The 26,855-nt window shown below is 36.2% G+C and overlaps 3 protein-coding genes across 4 annotated transcripts; 2 read left to right on the top strand and 1 right to left on the bottom strand.

Moving 5' to 3' along the window:
- Nucleotides 1-963: 963 nt before the first annotated feature.
- rassf4a (Ras association domain family member 4a) lies at nt 964-26,678 on the bottom strand. Of its 2 annotated transcripts, XM_066693818.1 has the most exons (13): nt 26,587-26,678; nt 24,708-24,742; nt 12,199-12,294; nt 11,899-11,974; nt 6,172-6,317; nt 4,742-4,827; nt 4,089-4,255; nt 3,341-3,442; nt 3,192-3,243; nt 2,702-2,823; nt 2,230-2,327; nt 1,785-1,881; nt 964-1,376 (listed from the first exon to the last, which is right to left on the bottom strand). In XM_066693818.1, the coding sequence occupies exons 3-12, from the start codon at nt 12,252-12,254 to the stop codon at nt 1,812-1,814; spliced, it is 975 nt and encodes a 324-aa protein (XP_066549915.1). In that variant the 5' UTR covers nt 12,255-12,294; nt 24,708-24,742; nt 26,587-26,678; the 3' UTR covers nt 964-1,376; nt 1,785-1,811. The 2 variants fall into 2 exon arrangements, with proteins under 2 accessions (XP_066549915.1, XP_066549916.1); XM_066693819.1 differs by lacking the exons at nt 6,172-6,317; nt 11,899-11,974; nt 12,199-12,294; nt 24,708-24,742; nt 26,587-26,678 and adding an exon at nt 5,434-5,598 and having other exon boundaries at nt 964-1,881.
- Nucleotides 17,070-19,293, top strand: cxcl-c13b (CXC chemokine 13b). Its single transcript, XM_066693591.1, has 4 exons — nt 17,070-17,177; nt 17,628-17,757; nt 18,001-18,084; nt 18,550-19,293. Exons 1-4 carry the CDS (start codon nt 17,114-17,116, stop codon nt 18,671-18,673), a joined length of 402 nt encoding a protein of 133 aa, XP_066549688.1. The 5' UTR covers nt 17,070-17,113; the 3' UTR covers nt 18,674-19,293.
- On the top strand, nt 20,776-24,409 carry cxcl18a.1 (chemokine (C-X-C motif) ligand 18a, duplicate 1). Its single transcript, XM_066693821.1, has 4 exons — nt 20,776-20,934; nt 21,010-21,142; nt 23,009-23,089; nt 24,273-24,409. The coding sequence occupies exons 1-4, from the start codon at nt 20,874-20,876 to the stop codon at nt 24,352-24,354; spliced, it is 357 nt and encodes a 118-aa protein (XP_066549918.1). The 5' UTR covers nt 20,776-20,873; the 3' UTR covers nt 24,355-24,409.
- Nucleotides 26,679-26,855: the final 177 nt, after the last annotated feature.

Below are 26,855 nucleotides of genomic sequence, written 5' to 3'. Positions count from 1 at the left end.
AAGGTCACTTAGCTGCACAATTAAAACTATTGTATACAGTTATCTTGGAAATACAAGAAATAAAAGGTAGTGCTTTTGTGCAGGCTTCAAAATTGAGAACAATATGAACTTAAGTGCCACAGCATATTAATAAATTACATAAATAACTGTCACACATGAAGCTGTAATACGTTTGAATTGGATACAAAGGGGAATGCAGGGAAGTGCCTTGAGAAAACTAGGATGCTGTTCTTCACAATGCATGCCCAGGGTCGCCAGCATTTCATGTTACTTACAAGCTAATTATCTGACAGCTAGCGTTGTTGAGGTCTTTATTAAACACAGGAGGGTTTATTTCCTCGTAGCCCCAACAATACGGTAAATTTAACTCAAAACACAAGCCATTAGTTCAAGGGATCTATACTACCCAGTACATTATTGAGAAACAGCTGAGACTTAGTGGTTAAGGGCAATGACTGTGGGCGTACCATCTAGTCAACAGATGCTTAACAGGATTAAGCTCCTCTGATTCTTAGGCCCACTCAATACATTAAATGTAAATCTTTTACACATTTGTCTTCACAGACTAGTGCAATATAATACAAGCAGTACAGGAGTCTCAATTGATGTGCATTAATATAATTGAAAATGGAGATGTATACATACATAATGTAATATCCACTGCATGTACTCACATGTACAGATGGAAAGATCGTCTCACATTCAACACTAAAACTTTCTAGGACTGGAGTGTACAGTTTCGACAGTGTGGTACACATGGCATTTCTCAACTCAAGTATGTTTTGATGAAGTTCTAGTGTTGTGTAAAGGATTGTTAACTCTACAGTGGTACACATGCAATGATCTGCTTAGTTTAGACATGTATATCAGTGTTGACTCCTCAATTTTTACCTGGTACAATAGCTCCCAATATGGGCACTGTGGTAAACACCATATTGTCAAATAAATGTTAAAAAGCGTGTGGACTATATGTATGAAAACCTTTATTAAACCTTCATTGAATAATGTGTTAATATTTACAGCTTCACAAGAAAACAGATTGATTATTGTTACATTTGACATATCTTCCTACAAAATAGTGTGGAGTTGAACATGAACTACACATAGGCAAATACACAAATAATGTTTTACAAAAGGGTGCTCAGAGCACCTTCCTCCAGTGGTTATTCATTATAGAGTAGTCTTGAAGTGCACAACAAAACAAAGTCCAAAAGTATACTTTCATATAAAGCTGATAAATTTCATACCTAAATAATATTTAATGCAGTATCAGATAACAACCAACAGTAGTCCTGAAAGATGTAAATGATTCTGATCTCTCCCTCTCTCTCCCACACTGGGTATCCTTAAAGCATATCCAGCAGGGAATGAAAGTGCTAAATGAAAAGGAACAAAAATAACCAGAATTATGCTTATTCTGTATTATATCAAATGCAATAGATGGTTAAGGTGGCAACAGAATAATAATAATAATAATAATAATAATAATAATAATAATAATAATAATAATAATAATACTAAATAATGTCTCAGTATGTATAGATGTGGTAGTTTATTCCCTGAAGGTCAGACATGAAGATGTCTTTCTTTAGATATCTGGAAGTGCTGTACAGCTTTACCATTTTATCATTTGTTTTCCCTTGATATTGCCCGAAAATCAGAAAAACGCTGTGAAAAACCCCTGCTTTTTGTCTAAGAATCCAGTGCCCTAGTTTGGAGAGATACTAGAGTAAGCCTGGAAACAGGTAATTAAAGAAAGTTTGATGATTTTCAAGCTGCTTTGCCTTTTGAACAATATCATGACCGTCTTGTCAGTCACGCTCCATGCTTTCAGTAACATCTTCTAACTTCTGCAAGATCATGGATTTCAGTGCACTGAATCTGTAAACAGAAAAGAGACAATAAAGTTTTAGTGAGTTATTTTCTCGGGGGGGAAGGGCAGTTTTTCATGCCAATGCATATTTGAGCTGTTCCCATGTGTTGGAAAGTTGCATTGTGTAATATCAAGAATGCAACAAACTCAATCACTTCAATGTTTTCCCTACTTAAAGCAAATTCTTCCTAAATTACAAACTGTGACTTAACTTACTCAAAACACAGCTGAGTGGTGCTTTGCAGCAACCTTGAACAATACAATTACCCTAATAGCAAATGCTATTTGAAAACATAATGGTGCAGGGTAACACAGTATAATATCTTAATTAAAAAGCCACTGGTGGTAAAACTTACTTATTTGTCAGTTTCAAAATTTCCCTCTCTTCTTCCTCCTTTAATTTTTCCACAAAGCTGTCAAGGACAGGCATTTCAAACTTTATATATTGTGCCACCTATTGAAAAAATTACATAAATTAGTAGAAAAAAAGGTTCAGTCACTAATAATAATAATATAAATAACAAAAAAATTCAAAAATGTTTTTTTTTACGGAATCTTGACTAGTTTATGAACAATTACACTTTTTACAAATACTTCAAAACACATTTAATATCAGTCTCTTCTGCATGAAGAGTGAAGTACTGCTTATTGCTGACAAGTTTCCTTCACCAGGAAATTTGTTAGCACAAAGCTAAAATTTGAATTTATTTTTAGTAGTTGAGAATGAGAAGGAGATCCTAGAATTCCACTATTTTAGACATTTATTTAGATATGAACAAAAACAATCAAACCAGAAGCTTTTTTTATGGTAGAAAAATAAACCCTCACATCATAGGTCACTTCTTCACCTAAGTCTGTCTCCATTAAGAATATCTTGGCTATTTTCTCACAAGGACCATGAAGAACTCTGGAAATCAGTGGGTATTGTGTGTCCTTCAGTCTAGTCCGTTCTGAAAGAATAAAGAATAGTTTTAAAACTAATCCCCACTTAATAAGCCCCCCAAAAAGTGTATGACAATAATGGTTAAAAAAATGAAACTACTAAAATAGCATACAATACAATACATCACATTAAAGGCTAAACATTAATTAATTTACTATAAACCCATTTCACTTAGTAGAGTCTATGAAAATTCCATTACTTTCTGTCATCTGTTGGGGGGAGACAAGAACTCATACTAATTTCTAAGAAGATTACTGCAGTGATGAACAATCTGCGGGAAGTAGCCACAGGTCTAGGAATGTTGCTTTTCTAATAAACCGTTTGATGAGAACATCTGTTAGAATACTTAAAAAAATGTTGAATACATAAACTTACCACCAGATTCATGAACCAAATACAGTGCAAATTCATCAGATTTATTTTCAACCTAAAGCAGAGAAAACGGCTAGATCAACAAACAGAACTGTAATGATAACAATGAAAGTGCAAATCTTAAATTAAAGCATACTAGAAACTATACTTACACGGAATTTGTTTAGTATTAAGTTGAGTACCTGTAGGGTGTTCATGGTACTGTTTACCCTGACGTTTGTTACTGACCCATAGGCTGGAGTGAACACTGATGTCTGCAAATGAACAGCCACGGGGAGATTCAGACATTAAACACTTGTTTCAAACACATATTCAAAGAATAATAGTAAAGGATCACAATTCCCTTTTTTGTACAGAGACGGTTACTGATTGGGAATGACTCATTGATAATGTAAAGGAATCGAATGCAAGTTGCTGCACAGAAACAAACTCCCATTTACAACATAATCAAAACAAACAAAAGCTGCACACTTAGAATACAACCATCTGATTTTTATTTTAAATCCAGCCCTTCTGAAAATTCAAATGCACATTAATCTGTACTTATTAATACGCCAAATGATTTATGCTTCACACATAACCATCCGTTACACGTCAAAGTAGAAAGTCAGTTTCCTTTCCAGGATTTCAACAAGTGTTCCAGGACCTCTGCCTCCTAATGAACCAAGTGACCTCGAAAGCTATTTTTGATAGTGCCAGCTAACAGGCAATTGTAATACTGTTAGTGCTGACAGCGATCTCTGGAACCGGAAAAAGCTGCTTTTCTGCAGGTTAAATCCAGTGGAACGCATCACCCCAGGATGTTTTAATTAATAATATTTGGAACAGTACAATGTCTATTGTCGTACGATATTGCCAGCAAAATGTAATGATGGCTTGTGAGCACGTTGCATTGTTTACCTTGTGGTTATAAAAGTGGCCGTTGATTGAAAAGCGATGCCTTTTAATCCTCTGCATGTCCCCAGAACTACGAAGCTTTGACCGTCTTTGGACGTTCATGAAACTCGCATCACTTTTTGTTCTCATTAGCTGTGGAGTCTCCTCTTCAGAACTACCACTTTCTGAATCTAAAAAAATATATAAAATCAAGAAAATACCAACAATAATAGATTCTGTATGTGGTATTCTATCAAATACAACATGTTTATGTAGCATAATCTGCTGGAAGGGGGTGGAGTGCTTTGTATTTATTGTTCTCAGTGGAAAAAAAAAAACTTGAAACCGCTCCCAGATACATGGTTCCAAAAAGATTATGATAAAACTCATCTAATCTTGAAAGACAAACCAAGAAGCCTAGCCCCCATCTTGAATAACAATGATCCGGTACATCAGCTCCTGTTACCCATGGGTTGATTTAAAGGTACAAGGCAGCAGATATCTTAATACATTAATCCTCACGTTTTGTATTTACTTAAGAGTGAGGGATTAGACGTGCACATGCTGTGTGTTAACCCCAGCTCTAGGTAAAACCAGTTTATATTTTCATTATACAAGAGTAATATAATTAATTTTCAAAATATTTCATATGATGCGTTAATGAATCAAATACTTACTTGCTTTGGATGGTGTAATTATTAGGGAATTATTATTGGATTCCACAGAATTCTGTACTGTGACACTTGGAGAGGTGTTTTCCATTCTAAAGAAAACAAGACATGAACAAACGGTTGTCAGATACTATGAGAAGAGCAGCTCTGACAATTTCAGGTTTACTTCTGGAAGGATTTTACAATTTATTGTACATTTTTAGTTATACCAAATACCAAAATCACCAAATCAAAAAAAGTTTTACCAGGTTTATCATATTATTTATCTGTGGTACTATATAGGTTATGGGAATGTATCACCTCATGTATATAACTATAAACAGCCCAGAGAATAGATGATAATATTTTAATGATGTTATACATTTAATCCTTATTTTGGTTTACATACATGCCATAATTTTTTTATATTATTGCCTACACCAAAACTGTGAATAACAACTTACAATCTTGTATCCTATAGCGTTTTAATTTTTTATTACATTTTATTCCCAGGATGGTCAATGTGTTGATTTTGTCAAGACCTAAATTTTAATGAAATGGTTTTTACTTTAATTTCTGAAATAACAATCATCTTGTTTGAACACGTTCTTTTTCTTTTGTGATTCGGAGCATGAGGTTACTAACTTGCTTTTAGCTTGACTGGCAGCACATACAGTACTGATAAAGCTTAAGCAAGCCTGAAAATGTCACCAGCGTACCTGGAGCCAATAAACCCAGATGTTAATCCGGATATGCTTTGGTATTTGTGATTTTGTTCAGGGATTTCCTTTAGAAAGGCAAAAGCAACAACAGGCATAATAATCTTAACTTTCTGGATTCCAAAAAAGACAGAGAACCCGAAACAACATGTGCTGTAGATGGCCTTGAGCTATAACAGGACACAGATTCATTATGAACTCGAGGGCAAGGTGGGACAGTTTAAGCATGTGCAGGGGCAAATAGTACATTATCATCATAAACATCCTGTAGATAGTTTTAGGTGTTAGCAAGTGTTTTGGCCAGAGTACCAGGGTTAAGCAAAGTTTTATAATTACATTTTTGGCCTACGCCTTTGCCCAAGGTACTCGCTGTCAAAAAGGAATTGTAACAAGTAGTGTGAACATTTTCAAGGTGAGGAGTAATATTAAATGTCGGGTACATCATTAGAAATTAATGAGGTGAAAGATTAAAATACGTTTGCTTTACAGGACGAATGCAGAAGAACTAAGAATGAAAGAAAATGTGTATATTCAAAACATGACTGTGTTACTCTTAGCAGTCCTTTAGTTAACTTAGTGTTTTTTCAATGTGATTAGGAAAAACAAGTGTTAAATAAGTGTGAGGGTAAAAGAATATATTAAATATGATAATGCTGCTGAAATACATTAAGATATATAATAAAAAAGGTAGGTGTGATTTATATTTGGCTTTTGTCAACCAAAGCACATTTTACTCACCTGTTGAACCCCATCTGATCTAATCTCCAAGGTCCAGTGCAAGAGAAATGAATTCGCTCATTATCATCATGCATCTGAAGTCGGATTGGTCTCCTGAGACCCCAGGAGATGTTAAGTAAACCTTCGATGATTAATTCGCCTTCCTCCTGCCGCAATACAAAATAATAATAATAATAATTTATATCAAAGACGGGAAATCCTGCTGGCTGAAGTCTAGCTGCATTACAGGTCTACGTGCTCCGAAGCCGTTCTGTTTGACACGTTTTCACTTCTTATGAGAAGTGGAAACCTGGGCTGGGTACGCTCAGACTAATTGACATCGCACTGACTAAAAGGTCACTTCTGGGCTGAAAATAGTGTATTGGCCATTATGAGCCACACATTGGAACGACCGGGTCACGTACACTATTTCAAATAAGTTAAACATTACTCTTTGAATATATTTTACTTTATTTGTGTATATGATTTTTATAGATTTTCTAAACCGCTTAGAGATCTTTACTGATATTATAGGCCTGGAATTAGAACACTGAAGATGAATTAAAAGAAAGACTTTCTCATATATAAATTATTACATTTTCAGAGGTTGTGAGTTTTATTGACCTCAGACAATATTAAGACACCTGATTGCAAACTACAAACCAGATCATTGATGAGGGTTTCAATTAGGTAGGTTAATTGATTTAATCCAGTCCTTAGTTTGAGGTGCTAAGTGTCCAAAAATGTATTATAGGCTTTACAGTGACTTTAAGTAAGTTTAAGACTTGTCCTAACACTACATAGAAACAATTATACATGTTAAATATACATTTCATTGTCCTGTTTTATGATGAAATGTATATATTTAATCTAATATGTAATTTTATATAATGTATTCTCAATATTTTGCACTGTATTATTGTGTCCTTAATTACATTTTGTGTTCAATAAAATGCCTTCAACTAAAATGACAGAGAGAGATAAGATAAACTCCAAACTCCTATTCAAAGGGTCCACAGTAACTGAGCCAAGCAGAAGACAAAAACACTGTGGTTGAACTACGTGTCCAACATCTCATAAAACAACTTCGGACTAATCCAATCAGGAACTGACTCGGCGGAATGGATAAGTTTCTTCCGTTCTCAGGACACAGTCTGAGCTATTAAGATCCTTGGGATAAAAATACAACATGTGCACCTTCAGGATTAAGGATATAGATTAATATAGAGCACAAAGGACTAAAAATAGCTCTTACTCCATTTGAGTGGTCCCCCCTCCCCCCATAATATAACCATTATGGTCTGTGTGAAATGTATTAATCATTAGCAAAACACATTTACAAACAGTATTCTTGATAGACTGTTTTAGATTTTATTTGAAATTCTTAAAAAAAGCATTGCTCAGTTTGATTGCTATAGATACACACATAGAAATAATATATAAATATATAAAATATCTAAACAATATTACTACTGATAAAATTGTATAGTCTAAATGTGCACAGTATATGCCAATATTTCTCAACTGATTTACCATGCCACACAAAATTGTATTATCTATCTTAAGATACATATGATGATTAAAAGCAAACTAAATATACGAATAAAACTAATCAGGACAAGGTAATTAAACAAGCTACATTTAATACACTAGTACAGAAATGTAAACAGTTCAGCAGCTGTGGTGATAAGGCTCAGTCAGTTTCCACACCAGGTTTTCCTGGGTACGCTCACATGCACACACACACTTCCTGCAGAGTGCTCCAAGGTCAGGTCAGTGCTATATTTGGACCCTGTCAGCCTTGGCTTATACCACACTGGACTGGGGCTGCAGTATAAAAGCCACTGCCATTCCCTCTCTCCCTGAGAAATCACCATTCACTAGAGACTCAAACACTAAGACAGACACTATCTGCTCAAAGCCTTTGTGACTTAAACCAGGTAAGCATATTTACACTTCTTCTGGGGGAAAACTATAGTCTTTCAACAAGAATGGTATTGATCTTTGTATTTTGTAAACTTTCAAAACAATTTACCCTAACAAGCACAGAAGACTCAAATAATTAATCTAATACATTCCAGCAATTTAAGATGGTCCTTTCAATGTTATTATGTCTCAAATACATTTCATGAAAAATGTAGAAAATATTATTTTTTAAAGCACAGTATTGTACTAATTTTGTGTTCAGTGATGAAGTTGTAAAACAAAATGTTTCACTGAAGTATATCTATCAGATTGTTCATTTCATGGTGGAAATTCAGATTTTAAAGTGAATACACTGGGTCCAAAGTTTGAATACAAGATGGAATACAAATGGATAAATATTAATATTCTTTTGTAAATTAAGTAAAATAATATTTTGTTATTGAATTACAAATTTTCAACATCAGTTGTATAGGAACAGATATATTTTTCAAATATGTAAATGCTTTACTGTGGTAGAAATGACATATCTAACTCAGTTTATGACCCTCTTTGTTTGCAGCATGAGGTCCAGACTGCTCCTGTGTGTGGACTTGCTGCCGACCATCAGTGAGATACATGAGGAGATCTCTCAGGGTGGATGCCACGCAGCTGTTTACCCTGTCCAGTCACTGGAGGAATACATCAGCTCAATAAAAGAACTGGCACAGCCGACGTCTCTGCACACCGGGACGTGCAAACTGCAGAGGACCCAGAGGAATAAGATGTGCAATAAGCAACTGAAACACTCTACAGCTGCATGCCTTCCTAGAAGCAGTGTTCGGGCTGGCAGGCCTTTCATTTCAGTCCGTCTGGATGATGTGACTCTTACGTTTGGAAATCAGAAAGAGTGTAAAAGCCAAGTACTTTCCAGCAATAAGGACCCACTGGACTGGCTTTTTGCCCAGTCACAATATGACGATGCTTCTCGAAAGGAAAATCTCCCTGCTGCTTTATACTTGCTCTGAAAAATGCCAAAATTCTTCGGTGATCTGATGGATCAACAGCATACACAGTATGGACTGGAGGCAGAAGTTGCCATGTTGGAGAGGGGAATTCGAGATTTTGGGGACATCTTATTTATTATTAATGAACTGTAATTTACACTTTGTACATTTTGGGAATGATTTTAGATTTTCAAGGTTTTCATTGTTTCTCAAATTTTATAGATTTTTAATTGTTTTTATATTAATAAAAATATGGAATTGAAAGCCGTGCTATCAGCTCTTTTAAATCTACTGTGGGATGATGGGTTTATGCTAGTGTTTCCTTTTCCTAATTTCTTAAAATTCAGTTTTCAGTAGAAATTACAATTATTAAACTATTTGTATTATTTTTGACATTTCAAAATACTGACATTTGCATTTTTAAGGAAAATATTTTAAGTATTTTACAATATAATCATTCTTTCTTACAACGTCTAAGTGATTTATATTCATAAGGACAGAAGCTGCTTTCTTTTCTAAACAGGAAATCAAGAGAGGTCGCTCTAAACAGCATGCATATCTTGCAGACATCACAGCGTCTGATTGGCATATAGAGGCCACTGTTCCACATCCACTAACTACCACTATATATTTTGTGACAGTAAAACTCTACATTATGCATATTTAATCAAACAAAGACAACAAAAACAAAAAAATAAATTATTAAGATATCTGAGTGATCACAAATTAAATACTGTGCAGACACTCAACTGACTCCAACTGATCAGTGGACATATTTAAATGTAGGATTTTAAAACATGCCATCACAGCACATTCACTTCTGTTCTTTGTACTAAGAAAGCAGGAGCTAATCCGTGTGTGAAGGATCCAGCTACGTTTTCAGTTCATGGTTGACAATTTATTTTTGGTATGTAAACAAACTAATCAACCAACACAATGCTACCTCTCTCTACCCTCAGTTAATATCTTTGAATGCAGACTATTTGAATAAATGTATATCTAAACAACAGTTATACTTCGCTTTTGTTATTTTTTATTACTGTGTTTTAAAATTCAATAACAGTACAAAACATTTATTGACAACAGACAATATTTTCTTAGAAAAAAAAAAAAAAGGTACCAAACATTTAGAACACTTCGTAAACATTTTGTCGGCTTAAGCAACACCTGATTCTTCCTGTAAATATGCCGAAATGTAGTTTACAATGGATGACTAATTCAGGACAAACCTGAATACAAATACTGAATTCACATAAAGCTATAGAACTCAAAGATGATGTCAGATCACATGTCTCCAATAAAAAACCCAACAGGTTTTACCCTCCCATGAGACAATTCTATTGACTAACCTCTTTTAAGACATTTATTTCTCATAAGAGTAAGAAAAAGATCACAAAAACCTCAAACAATACATGTAACAATCCGTCAGTCTCTGATTACTAACTGCAAGATACAATTTTTAATTGTTTCATTTCTGACCCATGACATAATTTAGGAATAACAGGTGAGAGTATTTGTCTCCTCTATAACACCGGAAAATTTTCACAATATGTTAGATCTTTCAGTGTATTTTACTAATAGAAATAAACACCAACTCATAAAGTACACAAATACATATTTCAAATAAGCTTTGAAGTGACAGTTAAAAAAACTACTAATGTGTCATCCAAAAGAATATTGGATGACACATTTTGGTTGCTGTTCAGACGAAATGACCAAACAAATCACTTTCTCCTGTGAAAAAGATCTTCAGTATGACAAAATGATCTCATTGTTCGAGGGGCAGGATAAAAATATTACACGATGGCATAGCTATGCACAATTGGACTGTTTATTCCTTCGGGGACTTCACAGGATGTGATTCAGCAAAAAAGTACATCCACATTAGCTGAAGAAAGCAGCCTTCTTTATGAAGCATGCTAGGCTAGTGACAATAACACATACCACGGAAGCCTGTCATGGTTCTCTTAGTAGTGTTATACTGTGATTTACTTTACATTGAAATAATGGAGGAATTATTTTTATAATTGTATAAAATGTGTTGGTATGGAAAAAAAAAAACTTTTAAAGATGAAAACAAAGACAAGGATATTCAACATAGAGATTTTAACAGGCAAGCAAAATGTCACCCACTGAAGTGACAGTCATATGCTTCTTTAAATCGTTAATTTTACACTTATCACTGCTTGTACAATCACTATCACTACATCTGCAATCAGGCAAACCTGTCATCTCCAATGTATAAACATATCAACGTTCTGATAGAATTGACTCTTCTTGTAAATATGCAAGAAGAAACATGTTTTTTTTATTTAGGGACAAAAAAAAACTATCCACTAAGAGGAGCTGTTATGTTTTCAGTTTAGCAGGAGACTGAAACACGTGCCTCTACTTCAAAGAAATGTGTTTGGTTAATTTATAAACCCAAGAAATGTCAAGATAAGTCACAGTTTATATTTAAAGTTGTATGGCATTTAATTTCTTAAAAAAATAATATTAAAAAAGCTATCAGAATGTGTAATGCAGAAAGTTCAATTTGCTTTCTCTTGTAGAATGTCATGTGAAACTCAGAGATGGGGTACAGATTTTTAAATTATTAACTAAGAAATACAGGATGTAGACTACCAGATAAGAGACACAATAATGTAATCCGTTTCCATTACAAATGTTTACAATGTTAAGTTCTGTGGTATTTTGGACTGTGATTGTTCAAGTTATAAGTACATGAATAAAAAACATGCAATATATATTAGATAAAACAATACCTACCTGTCCACACTGCTTTACACCCTTGGCAGCTTCACACTGACATTAACAGATTGATTTAAAAGTATCATACCTCTCGACTGTGCAGCTGGAAATGTTTCCCTTCATGGTAACAATTATATGTTTTCAACAGGGACAACAGATCTGATCTAAATAAATTGGATAAAAACAAGGTAATAAGGTTTGTAGTAGAATAAATATAATGCAGATTTAGACAATGACAATGGAAAACCAGTCCATATTATTTAGTAAGAAGTATATTAAATACATTCACATTTTGGATAACATATTTTTATAATCCACAGTGACAAAAAGTTAAATGAAACATTCAGATTTAAAGTGCACGTTAAAATATAGTGGAGATAATACTCACTTTGCAATTGTTTTATCTTCGTCAACCTTTACAAAGGATGTCTGCCCCTCATCCATTCTTCTTTATTGTTTTCTACTCTGTTTTATCATAGATTCCCTATAAAAGAGGAAATAAGAGGAGCATTAATTGATTAATGTAATGCTGGTTTAAAACGGCCTCATAGGAATTTATACAAATTATTACAAACCCTGCAATATGGACTACAAAAACACAGAAAACATCCTTTAATAAAAAGAATCATTAATATAAAATATAGTGATAAGGATTAGCAGAAATCACATGAAAATTTTGAAACATGTCCAAAAGTATTATATGAACTCAAGTTCCAACAAGCTATCGTGAGAGTTAAAAAAGTAAGAGCATATGACATGTGACCTGCTTTACCTGATTAGTCATAGGTTTGTGCCGTTAAATAAGTTAAAACATAAATTAAAACTAAACTAGTAACCATTTAAAGTTACTGTTTAGAAATGTGTTTGTTAACCAAGAAAATATTTTATATCCGTTACAGCCATAATAGTGTTTGAGTTTAGAGATTACTCACAATTTAAAAATATATAAAAAGGAAGAGTAAAAAAAGAACAGTAGCTAGCTATAAAATAAGCAATATTTTTTTAAACAATAATAATGCTTAGCTGTCTTGAAAGTGACTTGAAGTGTGATTATGAAATCCTTTTACTCCGAGAATGTTCATTTCCAATTAAAAATAACAATTGCCTCAATGGGAATTTTGGGAAATGTATAACACTGACAGGATATCTAAACTGAGAGAAATGAAACTAAAAGGAAATTCCACCACTGCTGTAGCCTTGAAGGTTACTAGTACACTATAAAAAATACTTTAATTTGATAGCTAGGGCTGAATAAATTGCATTTAAATTTATAAATCAGTGTTTCTCTTACCGTTCTCTATGGCAAACCCCACCCCCAGGTCTAGTTTGCTACGGTTAACCCCACCCCCAGGTCTAGTTTGCTACGGTTAACCCCACCCCCAGGTCTAGTTTGTTACTGTTAACCCCACCCCCAGGTCTAGTTTGTTACTGTTAACCCCACCCCCAGGTCTAGTTTGCTACTGTTAACCCCACACCCAGGTCTAGTTTGTTACTGTTAACCCCACACCCAGGTATAGTTTGTTACTGTTAATCCCACCCCCAGGTCTAGTTTGCTACTGTTAACCCCACACCCAGGTCTAGTTTGTTACTGTTAACCCCACACCCAGGTATAGTTTGTTACTGTTAATCCCACCCCCAGGTCTAGTTTGCTACTGTTAACCCCACCCCCAGGTATAGTTTGTTACTGTTAATCCCACACCCAGGTCTAGTTTGCTACTGTTAACCCCACCCCCAGGTCTAGTTTGTTACTGTTAACCCCACCCCCAGGTCTAGTTTGTTACTGTTAACCCCACCCCCAGGTCTAGTTTGTTACTGTTAACCCCACCCCCAGGTCTAGTTTGCTACGGTTAACCCCACACCCAGGTATAGTTTGTTACTGTTAATCCCACCCCCAGGTCTAGTTTGCTACTGTTAACCCCACACCCAGGTCTAGTTTGTTACTGTTAACCCCACACCCAGGTATAGTTTGTTACTGTTAATCCCACCCCCAGGTCTAGTTTGCTACTGTTAACCCCACCCCCAGGTATAGTTTGTTACTGTTAATCCCACACCCAGGTCTAGTTTGCTACTGTTAACCCCACCCCCAGGTCTAGTTTGTTACTGTTAACCCCACCCCCAGGTCTAGTTTGTTACTGTTAACCCCACCCCCAGGTCTAGTTTGCTACTGTTAACCCCACACCCAGGTCTAGTTTGTTACTGTTAACCCCACACCCAGGTATAGTTTGTTACTGTTAATCCCACCCCCAGGTCTAGTTTGCTACTGTTAACCCCACCCCCAGGTCTAGTTTGTTACTGTTAACCCCACACCCAGGTCTAGTTTGCTACGGTTAACCCCACCCCCAGGTCTAGTTTGCTACGGTTAACCCCACCCCCAGGTCTAGTTTGCTACGGTTAACCCCACCCCCAGGTATAGTTTGCTACGGTTAACCCCACCCCCAGGTATAGTTTGTTACTGTTAATCCCACCCCCAGGTCTAGTTTGCTACTGTTAACCCCACCCCCAGGTCTAGTTTGCTACGGTTAACCCCACACCCAGGTATAGTTTGTTACTGTTAACCCCACACCCAGGTCTAGTTTGCTACGGTTAACCCCACCCCCAGGTCTAGTTTGCTACGGTTAACCCCACCCCCAGGTCTAGTTTGTTACTGTTAACCCCACACCCAGGTCTAGTTTGTTACTGTTAACCCCACCCCCAGGTCTAGTTTGCTACGGTTAACCCCACCCCCAGGTCTAGTTTGCTACGGTTAACCCCACCCCCAGGTCTAGTTTGTTACTGTTAACCCCACACCCAGGTCTAGTTTGCTACTGTTAACCCCACCCCCAGGTATAGTTTGTTACTGTTAACCCCACACCCAGGTATAGTTTGTTACTGTTAACCCCACCCCCAGGTCTAGTTTGCTACTGTTAACCCCACCCCCAGGTATAGTTTGTTACTGTTAACCCCACACCCAGGTATAGTTTGTTACTGTTAACCCCACCCCCAGGTCTAGTTTGTTACTGTTAACCCCACCCCCAGGTCTACTTTGCTACGGTTAACCCCACCCCCAGGTCTAGTTTGCTACGGTTAACCCCACCCCCAGGTCTAGTTTGCTACGGTTAACCCCACCCCCAGGTCTAGTTTGCTACGGTTAACCCCACCCCCAGGTCTAGTTTGCTACTGTTAACCCCACACCCAGGTCTAGTTTGCTACGGCTAAAGGCTGAATTACTCTTCTGCGTCTGTGTCTTTGCGAACATGCAAATTATTATTATTATTATTAATTCTGTAATACTACCGGATATACTTCCTTGTCCAACCAATCAGCATTTGTTTGATGCACAGGACCGCAGATACGTGCCATGTAATTGAGATTTTGAGCTATGGTTACCCTTTTATGTGTATCTTCGCAGAAGCACATATCATGGCTGCGTCCCAAATCGCACACTTGCTCCCTACACCCTTCGGCAAGTGTACATTTTGCGTGACGTTGTGCTGACGTCACAGTGTGTGCACTTGAGTGAGCAAGGGTGTAGGGTGAAACTAAAAACGCTCAATGGGACACACTTCAGCGTCAGCATTCAGCGTGTGTGCCATTGACCGAAAAAGTACCTACGCAGTCTTTCTTGTCATCTGTCTCTGTATTTAATTAACATAATAATAATAATAATAATAATAATAATAATAATAATATAACAATAATAATAATTTGAATGAAATGAAATACATTGTTAATATCACTTCCTAGTTTTATAGGATACTACTTCAGTAATTAATTAATTGATAGGTGGTGAAACGTTTTTTGGCTGAACTTTCTAATCATATATTTAAATCATAATTATATAATAATTTTATATTATCTATCTATGTATTATAATTTCCTTGATACATAAATAAACAATTCCTACAACTGTCTAGCTAGCATTACATTACATTTATATACACCCACCGCTGCCATATTTTCCCAAATGACTTGTCTCTGCTTATAACGCAGAGTTCTGGGACTTCAGTGCTAAAACACTTCCGCATAAGTGTGCTCTTTTGTACACTCAGTCGAAGGTAGCATTGAAGGGCACAAAAAGCTTGATTAGGCTCCCTCACTGGTACTGTCGGTCAGAATGCACATAGAACTTGGCTAACATACAGACAAAATTATACTTCTGCTTGTGAAATTAATAAGAAATGCAGTCAGTAGCGAGACTGGTATGGCACCAAAACTATTCAGACAAAAACAAAATAACAAGAGAAAAATGCTCACAATGTATTTTGAAAGGTATAGATGAAACTTTGGTCTTATTGGCTACTGGTGTCCTACCAACCTTCTGTTTAATTTTGATTAAGATATGCTGATGCTGATTTAAATGTAATTAAAAAATCGAGAGTGAATAATATTAACTACGACTGAATACATCACAACATATCAGGCACTCTGTACTGTGCCTAGAGAAGTTACAAAATCAGTTTGCTAATTTGGCAGTCATCCATAATAAACACTGAACACACTGAGCTCTGTGCTTTAACATGCTTGCAACCTCTTGTACACTTCAGACTGTAATAAATAACTAAAGCACTAAAAGTCTTTGTTATGTTCAGAGTAATTGCTGTCTAAAGAAGTTCAACCAAGAACTGCATTTTAGTCTCAAAGACCAGGTTAGGTGCATACCCTCCAGAGACGCTTGCAGAAATAAGCACTGACTGTGTTCATGAAAGAACTAATGGCAAGGCTGTGACTAAAAGATACATTTAATAACATGGTTAAAGCTTTAGAAAGGGGGCACACTATTTCAGGAGATGTAATAAAGAATTCACCAACAAAGGAGAGCTGAAGCTTTCAAATCAATCGAGAAAGTGAATGATTCAAATACAGAAACGGTTGAAGAATAATTAATTAAACAAATTAAGATTTATAAACCAGGCTGCAATACAACAAAACTATGTTATTGGACAGTAATTGTCTCACTACCTAATGCTAGACTAATGCCACATGTGTCTTTCCTGACATCCAGATTCATTAAAAATTGAATACTTTCAAGTTCTGCTGACTAGCAGGAGAAATATCCTTAGTCTAGAGGTCTTGGAAAAGTCCAGAAGAAATCCTATCCATTTCTCCAGCTATTGGCCTTTTTTTCCCTTTTTAGCCTTCCAAAACACATTCTTGGAATTTCCAGTTCCACAGCCCTCGCTCAGTTTGAAGAAAAGAGGGACGGAGAAAGGAGGAGGGAATTTACAGGAAGTAATCTCGTGACTACTGGGAAAAACCCACGCTATTCTTCTGTGTATAAAAGGCAGCACCAGCTAGCATGCTCATTTCACTTCACATGTTTAACCATGAAGTTCATACTTAAAATGTGCAGCCTCATTCTGGCAGTTGCAGTAATTCAACTCCTTCAAGGTAAGAACAAAACCAAGATACAATTTATTTTGGCATGTAAAAGTTCATTTCAACTGCTTGCTGATTTTATTGTACTGTACCACATGCTATTAGGACATTTTATTTTTAATATGTAAATTGTCCTTATGCATGAAACTAAATATGCAGCTGCAATTAATAATCAAGCCACTTAGAATTTATAGCATTAATGAAAACGGGAAGTCCTAAAATCTCTCCTAGTGTATTATTTTACATGGAGTCTATGAAATGGAAAAAAAAGTAAAAAAAGTGTGGTTTTACATACATACATGCATACTTAATGCATGGACAGTAAACATTTCAAAGCAGATGGAATACAAGTAATTATTTACAAGATGCAATACATCTGAAATAAATTTGGGCAAATGAGCTCTACTGATGCAATATACTTTTCAAATGCACTGAAAGTGTTTTTCTGTTCTTTTCTGACAGCTCCTCTGGGAGAAGCACAATTCGTTCCAACAAGATGCATGTGTGTAAAAAGTGAAACAATATTTCGTCGACGCTTCACCAATTTTACTGTAATAGAAAAAGGATCGCACTGTAAAAATACTGAAATCATGTAAGTGTACACAGCTCTCCTCTGGTTGCTGTTTATATGTTGATTTAGATTATCTTTTTATCTATCTCTATTTTAGCTGTATATTTATATTGGGTTGCATATATTTTCATAATTTCTGACAATGATAATGTTATTTTCTAAATGGGTGAATATTTATTTTTATCATGCATTTCATTTAACAAACAGAGAAAATTACACAGCTGGATCTTTTTATAATACATCCTTGTGTTTCATTGAATTCAGACTGACTCTGGACAAGTCTGGTCACCAAGTATGTCTAAGTCCTGATGGACAACGAGGCCAGAGGCTACTCAAATGCTGGAACAGGTCAGTGTGCTTTATGGAGCTATTTCCAAAGAGACATATAAGACAATATTGACATAAGAATGGATGAGGGTTCCACTTTGTATTTGTCAACGTCATACGTATTCGCTAAAACAATATTAGGATTATGTTTTAAAGTCACTAGTTTATGTAAAACAAAATATTACACCATATCACAATTAAATGATTGTAATAAAGAAATACTTATGTTAAATTAAAAACATTTGATACAAGCATACAAAGTACAAAAGTACAATAGCAATTTCATCCAAAAGTATATTATTCAATACAAAGAGCATTTAAGATATTTCTGGACACTGTTCAGCATTATGGGTTTAGACAATCTGCTTTTCATGCAAACTTCAAGGAACAAAATCCATAAGGGATTTTATTTTTGTTTCACAGTGTCACTTGTGTTGGTGCCAAAAATGTTCATCCTGTCATGCAATGTGGTTTTTTGTCTCTTAGGATAAATAAAGATGAAAGCAAGAAGAAAAAATGCATTCGAAGAAGGCAAAAAAAAGTCACAGAGAAAGGGAACAAGGAATCCAATAGCAGAAACATTGTGAATCCTCAGCTGTCGCATGACTAATAACAGAGACATTTGAGGGGGGTAACAATAAGGAAGAATGAATGTAGAAGGCAAGGAGAGCTGGAGTACTGAAAAATTACTTGCCATGCTGTGATATGTTGGTTAAAAAGTCTGTCCCTTTCTATGTACATGTGTGTGTTCAGAAAGATGCACTTTAAAAGGTTAAAAGCAAACTATTCAGGGATGTATTCCATCACTATTATGTTACTGAAAACCATGATATAAAGGTCTGGTGGGATATATGAGAGCCAGATCAATCTAACATTTCATGGCAGCATAGGACAGTTTAGTTTCTTTTGAATGTTGTTCACAAATCACATTGCATTCACTCCATTTGGGCAATGTTATTAATAAAGGCCCCATTGTAGAGGGTACACTTAATCTTTAAAAATGTCCTCTGCACTGCAGCTGAGCTTCCTACCGGTGCTGGTGCTGGCCAGGAGTTCACATGGTGCACAATTGGTGGGTGAAACGTAGCCCCAGCAGGGTTGGGGTTTGGGATTTGTTTTTATTTTTTATATTTAATAATTATTTTATACTACATTTAAAAAAAAATCAACATCAATGTGCTTGTTTTTTATGGTCTGTTAAATAAAATTTTGTACTTTCTCAGTTAATAAGAGCAATTGTTTTTATTACAAATTTTAAAAGGAAGAAATATATATTATCCAAATATGATTTTCAGTATCATCCCCATTTCTCAGTGCCTGAGGATCTATCTAATCAAGGTCAAAACATTCAGTTGAAAGAGTTGTCATTACCATAAGAACTCAGAGACCGGCAACACAGTCCCACACACCACCACAATATAAAGCCAGGAGTGGGTCAATGGTCACGCTCTATTGGAATGAAAATCAATCACATAAGGGAGGTAGGGGCCAACAGGCGCCTGCACAGCACTGGTCAAAAACATCAGGAGCAGGGCTGTCAGGCCAGGCTCAGCTGGAAAATACAGTAACAACTGAAAAAGGGGGTCTTTTAGACGCACCGTGGTGAGCCATGCGCGTGTTTCAATGGTCTGGGAGATGGTACATCTTGAACACTTTCAGATGGAGTTTCAGGTGTCTCAGATCCAAGTTGAAGTGGAAACCACTGTCTATCACGGGTACAAGACTGTAGAAAGAGTAGAAATCCTCATGCTGTGCTGAAAGGGGCACTTCACAGGCATGGCTCCACTAACCCTGCCTTTCAGCTGAGGCTCGAAGCCTGAATATCTCAACACAGGGAGGAATAACCAAACATGAAATAGGCATACAGAACAGCCTGTAAACAACACAAGTACATAAAAGTACTGAATGTAACTAACGTACACAGTTATCAAGTATTTAAATGACTTATACACCACCTTAGTTCACCTCCCAATAGCCCTAGCAGAGATGGCCGCATATTAATTAAGCGGGGCGGCACTACCTTTCCATCTCAATTACAATTTTATCTATCTATGTATTATAGGTTCCTTCATAAATAATTTAACAATGTCTACAACTGTCTAGCTAGCTATATTTACATGACATTTATATGCACTTGCCGCAGCCATATTTTCTCAGTTTACTCGTCTCTGCCTTTAACCCACAGAGTTCTGGGACGTCAGCACTAAAACACTTCCACATAAGTGAACTGTTTTATACACACTGTCGAAGGGAGCATTGAAGGGCACAAAACGATTGATTAGGCTCCCTTCACACATTCCCTAAGGTATTTGGACACCCCTTAAGATGGCGACCATAGTACTTCTGCCCGTAAAAGATAGTGAACGAGGAAGCAAGTGTGCGATTTGGGACACAGCCCAAAATGCAAATGCAAATTAAGTTACTGGATGTATCACAAGCATGCATAGAACATACTTCAAAATCCATAGGCTGAGAAGTATTGTGAAGGGAAATTAATCCGACTTTAGTGTCTCCTATAACCCCTATATATGATATTGTTGACATTTTTCAGAATATGTATTTGAAGACATTTTTCTCATGAATAAAGCTGTCACTGTGCTTTTTCTGCAACTGTTATTTTTGTAATAATACATAACTAAATTAAATTAGTGTATTACTTGCTATTGGCTTACGCTAACCACAGTGAATTATTGTAAATCATGTGATAACACAAACACTTGATATGGGCATCCAGGAAGTTAGGAAACACTGAACAACAAGGATCTGCTCAGCAAAGCATTCAGTCCTTTTGCAACAGAAGAACCAGAAAAATGATTTTCAATGTCTCAGCAGCTTTTCTTCTTTTACTGTGCTTCACATCCTTAAATACAGGTAAGTGGAAACATATAATAATCCTGAAGTATTTTCATAGCACTGATTGTAGAGTTAATCATTTTCTCCCTGCAGATCAGATCACAGAAGCAAGCTTCGTTCGTGAGAGATGTGACTGTGTCAATACTGTCGACTGTGTCCAAAAAAGAAAAATATCCAATTTCACTGTGATTGAGAAATCCTCCCAATGCAAGAATGTTCAAATCATGTAAGTACATGCACTGTAAAATTGAAAGTCTGTATACTTTATTTCAGTGTATCAGTTCAGAATATCAAATACAGAAAGCAAAAAAAAAAAAAGAACTATAACGTATACGCCATATGGACACTTACTAGCTGTGTAAAATAGTGCTGTAGAAATGCTAAAACATTTTTTTTAAGGAATAATCTGCAAGCAATTTTTATTCTAAATGTAAAACGTTTTTATATTTGTTACAAACATTTTTTTTTTTTAAATGTACTTTTTAATGACCCTGGACAGCCCAGTTGCAGAATAAGCATGTCATCTTGCTCTCAGCTATTGTCCCAGAACAAATGGACATAAAGCACATTACTCATGTAAGGATATGAAATGCCATCACAGCCTTCAGGATGTTAGAATATCACTGCATCTGCAATGCCCCACAATCTGGGCTGTATCCTGTATACTGTTCATGTTGTGACATGCAATAAGATTTCAGATAAAGGAGGGATTGATTTACCTGTTAGTACAGATCAGCCCTGCAAGTACAATGCATCTTTATAAATAATTAGAAACATTGCACAATTGCTAGATAACTGTTTTTCAAATTAGATGTCTTCATGGTTTAGTAGATTCAAAATTTTCCCACAGATGTTCCACATACTTTCATTTTCTTTTAGCTACGGTGAATAACCGCAACTAAAACCTACTTTGGACGCATCTCATCTTCCATACTGGGGTACAGCATTGTTTTCTGCTGTGGTCTTCATTTTCAACTTTTGAGAATACAATATGTACACTGCAAATGAGCTTGACTCCCTCAAACACTGGAAACATGACCTCTTTCTTTCTGTTTTGGTCCTAGATTTAAGTAAACTCTAACTAGCCCATCTGCAATTCAGAATGACAATTTACAAATGAGGGTGGTCTATCTTATAAAATTGTAAAATGTTCACATCTTTACATACAATTGTTCTCTCAAACAGAAAAAAGATTCTGCCCTAGTTCTGTAGTGCTACTCTAGGACAAAAGGAGAAAAAAAAAAGAATTGTTAAAGCTGGACAAATCCTGATATCTGTTTGATTTTGCACAAACTGAGCCACTGGCTATTGACAAAGACAATGCATTTGTTCCGAATATATTTTCAGATGCCTTCCAGGGCTTTCAGACAAAGAGATTTGATCAGTTTTATATAAAAAAAAAAACATTCCTCTACATTTTTCCAGAATACTGGATCCATTTTCCTGAATACTGACCCGAACTCAACTGTCATCAACGGCTGCTGCCAGTGAACTAAACAATAACAGGACACTGTTAGCTAAGAGTTTTTGAATGTCAGGCCAATTTGCTCAAACTAATTTCTCAGCAAGTGCTAATATGTTTTCAAACATCTGTTATCTATTGCATGGATGCTCAATGTAAAATCTACATTATCATTATAAAAAGTACATAAATCAAGTTAGTGTGCATCGGGTTAATAAAAAGATTGTGTATTCATTTGAAACCGCAGCTGGTAAAAATCCAAAAAAGGAGGTTTCTGGACTTAGAACAAATATTTTTTCTTTTCCTTTTATTACCCTTGCAACTGACGTTGGTTAATCACATTTCATGATCATACATTCCACTTTATTTAACATCAACATCTCAGCACAGTCATGAAGAGAGTAAACTGTGGCATTTTGGGCACCTGTGAGATGATAGTTATATCGGATAAAACAATGTGTCTGAAGTCTGATGGTTGCACTGCAGTTTTGAAGAGGAGATGATAATACAGGTTTTATAGGATGCATGCATGTAATCTTAATAGCTATTGTGGCTGGTATGAAAATGTCAAAAAGCAAGGCCACTGTTACAGGCATTGCAATTCATCTAAAATGTATTGTCCATCCACAGACTCAATATCAGAAACAAACAACTGCTTTGTCTTAATCCAAATAAGAAACTAGGAAAAATACTGCAAAGATGTTGGCATAGGTAAGTGAATCTAAATAACATCAGATCAGATTTGAATTGTAAAACAAAAGTTCCCTAAAAAACAATATAGTGCCTTGTACATATTCCTGCATGCATGTCCATTATTGTATATCACTATAATGTAAACAGAACCAGAACTAAAACCTTTTGTAAAGAAATATTTTCACAGCACATCTACTACTTAATTGCAAAAACAACCCAACTTAACTGCAGTCACATTAATTTATAAAGGACATTAACAAACCAAAGTAAGTGAAATTAAATATTCTAAAAATTATTACATAATTAGATGTTTACAAGTCCTTACTTTTCCTTAAATGTGGATTATTTTATGTCCTGTAATTATACTAAAATACTAACACACACTGCCATCTAATGGCTAACAAGCATGTGGTGGTGAGCATTATTCTCACATTTCTATATAATACTGTAGACCCAGATATTATGGCCAGTACCCTGAAGACCTGGCAACTGTGCTCAGTATCTCTTTAGATAGATAAATATATTGTAAGTCCATAATCTCCTCTTTCCGAATCAAATACATCTATTGTTTATATATTGTGCACAGACAGTGGGTTACAATGTGTGAGACATGGGTCTGTGCAATGAGAAATGCAATCCTTTAGACACACTTTTATCTATTAATCATGAAAAGTGTAGTTTAGCTCCAGGATGGAATGAGCCAAACAAACACTGACTCTTAAAATACTGTTCAGTTGAATTTTAAGGCAATGGCATCATACTGAATTCCAAAATATGACTATCCTTTATCATAGGTCATATTTTCTCTACTTGTATGGTCACAGTTTGTTATTAGTTTATTCCATGACCCAGTCGACCTGACCGGGGTTGTTGTACCTAATGACCACAGCTCTATTTGAAAATAATCTTTAAAAACAACAGACGATTGATGCTTAGTCACAGATAATTCATTTATGTTATTCCTCGGCACGTAAGACAAGTTCCATGTGAAAGAAACCAAAGGGCAATCCAAACCTATCTATCTTTGCATAATTTGACAGCATGGCCTTTTACGTCTGGGTCTTTCAATTAATTAAAAAACAAACAAATCGAAACATGCAGTTGGCACAGACACCCAGAAGAATACATTTAATAAAGCTCTTGCATATGAACAATTGCTCAACGAAACACCTCATCTCCTGTATCATCATTATTTTTTCAGAACTAAGAACAGTCCAGAAAGAAATAAAGTGTGTTTGCAAAGGAAAGCTGGAGGAGGCTGTGGGGTGAAGAAGCCATCGTAGCAAGGAGAAAGATTGTATGTGTGAATGGCTTTCACCATTTATTCCAGAATCTCAAATGTAGCGTATATACAACAATTACAGCTGCAAATATATGCTGAATACTACTTCTATATGCTTCTACATACCAAGTGAACTGCTCAGACACACATAGAATGCATCTAAATGTATCCATATATCACACTAAATGTATCCAAATATATTTTTATATATTATTGATTTTTGATTATTTTTGAGAATAATAATTAAATAAAATTACATAAATGTCACTGCTGCTTTTAATGTTGTCATGGTGTCATATTTCCCACTTCACACTTTCATTTTGAATCTCTGTTAATCTGAATTAGTATACTCACCAGCTGTTTTGTGTGAGCTGTAGTTTGTGTTTGACCTAAAAGGAAGACATAAATGCAGGCCTAATTAATTTCAAGGCAGCTAAGCATCTCTGACAATCTTGCACGATACAGACATTGTTTAGGAAACATTATACAAAATGAATCAATCAGTCATATCATTGCACCACACCCTATTGGCAAACACATTCAAATAACTTTCTGTGTCCTAATCTGTTAACTGAATCGCTGGAGTAGCTCTGAGTACATATAAGTAGAGTAAAACATAAACTGGCAAGTGCAACATGTTTATGTGCGGGTTATTGTAGTAAACAAGCACTGGAAGAGAGGTTACTTTTGCTCTTATGATGCACTGATGTTGTTTTGATGCTGACATTGAGTGGTTAGATTGTGATGTAATTACCTCCCTCACATATTGAAGTCTAGGGGATATCCACTTGTATCTGTGGAAATGGTTTGTAGGCAATTCAGGTGACAAAATCATGTCAATATGGATTAATGCTAAGGCTTAAACCAAGTGACTGGGCGAAACATCAGTATAGGTTATTTCACTGTTTACCTTATTTAAATTACTCAAATGGATCTTGGCTGACGGAGTCCAAAATTAAACGCATTACCATTTCTATCAACTATAACGTAGAGGAACAGGAAGACAGCAGCAAAGTTACGGCCACTGATTTAATCAGAAATGTCATCTGAAGAAGCCTTGTGTGCTGATGCATTGCCCAGCTACCTCCACACAAAGGCCAACATAGATTGGTGGTCCCTGGAGAGCTTTTCCCACCTGTTTCATCAAAACATGAAATGACTCCTGTCCAATTACACAACCCAACCAGCTGTGGCCCTCACTGAACCGACTCATCCATCAATATATACTTCTTAGATTATGCACAGGTTGCATAACCTCTGTAATGCAAAACTCACTGCACACAGTCCCATTTTAACAAGTCTCAGAAGCAGAAGAAAACATGCATTTTTTAATGGAACTGATGATGGTATAATATATCCCTATTTCTTCATCTCTTCAGTCACACACACACACACACACACACACAGATTTTGTGGCTGGAGGATAGATATGATGACAAATTAGATTATATTTGAAACACATATATTGTTCACACAGCCTCTCCTCAAAGGAATCTGCAATATATTTGCACTGGCAGGAGAAAAACAGTGATCTTGCATAATTTGGCCCTCTATTTCAGACAGTAGCATTTCCGTTCAGCGTGCTTGAAAAGAGCAGGGCTGAGGAAAAGGAAATGGGAAGGACTGTCACACGGGGCGTAAACAAGACTGAAGGAAGAACATGTCTTTCTTTCTGTTACTTCTTAGCAGACCCACATGCAAATATTAGATTTTACTTTTTAAACATACAGCGAAAACATGAAAATCCAACAAGTCCCTGTGATGCTTATGATGCAGTTACACACAACAGCACCCCATTATAAAACGAATACAATTTCTTCTTGTAAAGTTGACTGTGTGTGATAAAGACACACATAATTAAAGACATTTCAATTAAAACATAGTCGAGCACTGATCCCGACACAGAGCACACCTTGTCCTTGACTTCACCTGCATCCATCTGCAATTGTTTAAACACCCTGGCCATGTAAAACAGTATCTGGTGTGCTACCCATTGTGTGTATACCTCCCATCAATATTTTTAGTTTTATTTTAGTTTTTGTTTCATAAGCCCTTTAAAAGTATGTAAACGTTACCATGTGTACAAGTCTTTACAAGTGGTGGTTCATTTCACTAACAATTTCATGCCACGGCTCTGTTTATATCTTCAGTCAGCATCCTATCCCTTTCATTGACTTCGCCCAAACTTACAAGGAAGAAAAATAAGAAAATGAGTCAAATACAGAGTGCTTACCAATCCCACAACAGGCTCCTGCTGTGCCACATCAGTTTGCTCCTCTAATCCATCTATCTATGGCATGCCAATCTCTTGACCCTGCCTGTCCAGAGAGTCGAGCAGCTCGGCGCAATGGTCTCACGACCTCGTCCGTGCAGGCGGCGCGATCGACAGTGGTGCCAGCCAATCGGATTGCGCGGAAAACGACGGGCTGGCGGCGGAGATTGTAGTTCTGCGCAGATCTGCGCAATCCCGCCGATCCCATTGGTGAAGCGGCGCAGAGCTGC

This window comes from Amia ocellicauda, chromosome 20 (genome assembly GCF_036373705.1).
Source record: "Amia ocellicauda isolate fAmiCal2 chromosome 20, fAmiCal2.hap1, whole genome shotgun sequence".
In the NCBI taxonomy this organism is placed as follows: domain Eukaryota; kingdom Metazoa; phylum Chordata; class Actinopteri; order Amiiformes; family Amiidae; genus Amia; species Amia ocellicauda.
The sequence above is the reverse complement of the archived record's forward strand: the minus strand, read 5'-3'. Positions and strand labels throughout refer to the sequence as shown.

What these genes read in the sequence shown, in the direction of transcription:
- rassf4a (XM_066693818.1), bottom strand. Translation starts at nt 12,254, where the DNA reads ATGGATGAGGGGCAGACATCCTTTGTAAAGGTTGACGAAGATAAAACA. An exon ending in GTGAAGAAGTGACCTATGAT is followed by an intron (nt 2,328 to 2,701) that starts GTGAGGGTTTAT and finishes TTTTTTCAATAG; the next exon opens with GTGGCACAATATATAAAGTT. An exon ending in ATTTTGAAACTGACAAATAA is followed by an intron (nt 1,882 to 2,229) that starts GTAAGTTTTACC and finishes TTCTGTTTACAG; the next exon opens with ATTCAGTGCACTGAAATCCA.
- cxcl-c13b (XM_066693591.1), top strand. Translation starts at nt 17,114, where the DNA reads ATGAAGTTCATACTTAAAATGTGCAGCCTCATTCTGGCAGTTGCAGTA. An exon ending in AGTAATTCAACTCCTTCAAG is followed by an intron (nt 17,178 to 17,627) that starts GTAAGAACAAAA and finishes CTTTTCTGACAG; the next exon opens with CTCCTCTGGGAGAAGCACAA. An exon ending in CTACTCAAATGCTGGAACAG is followed by an intron (nt 18,085 to 18,549) that starts GTCAGTGTGCTT and finishes TTTGTCTCTTAG; the next exon opens with GATAAATAAAGATGAAAGCA.
- cxcl18a.1 (XM_066693821.1), top strand. Translation starts at nt 20,874, where the DNA reads ATGATTTTCAATGTCTCAGCAGCTTTTCTTCTTTTACTGTGCTTCACA. An exon ending in CTTCACATCCTTAAATACAG is followed by an intron (nt 20,935 to 21,009) that starts GTAAGTGGAAAC and finishes TTCTCCCTGCAG; the next exon opens with ATCAGATCACAGAAGCAAGC. An exon ending in CTGCAAAGATGTTGGCATAG is followed by an intron (nt 23,090 to 24,272) that starts GTAAGTGAATCT and finishes TTATTTTTTCAG; the next exon opens with AACTAAGAACAGTCCAGAAA.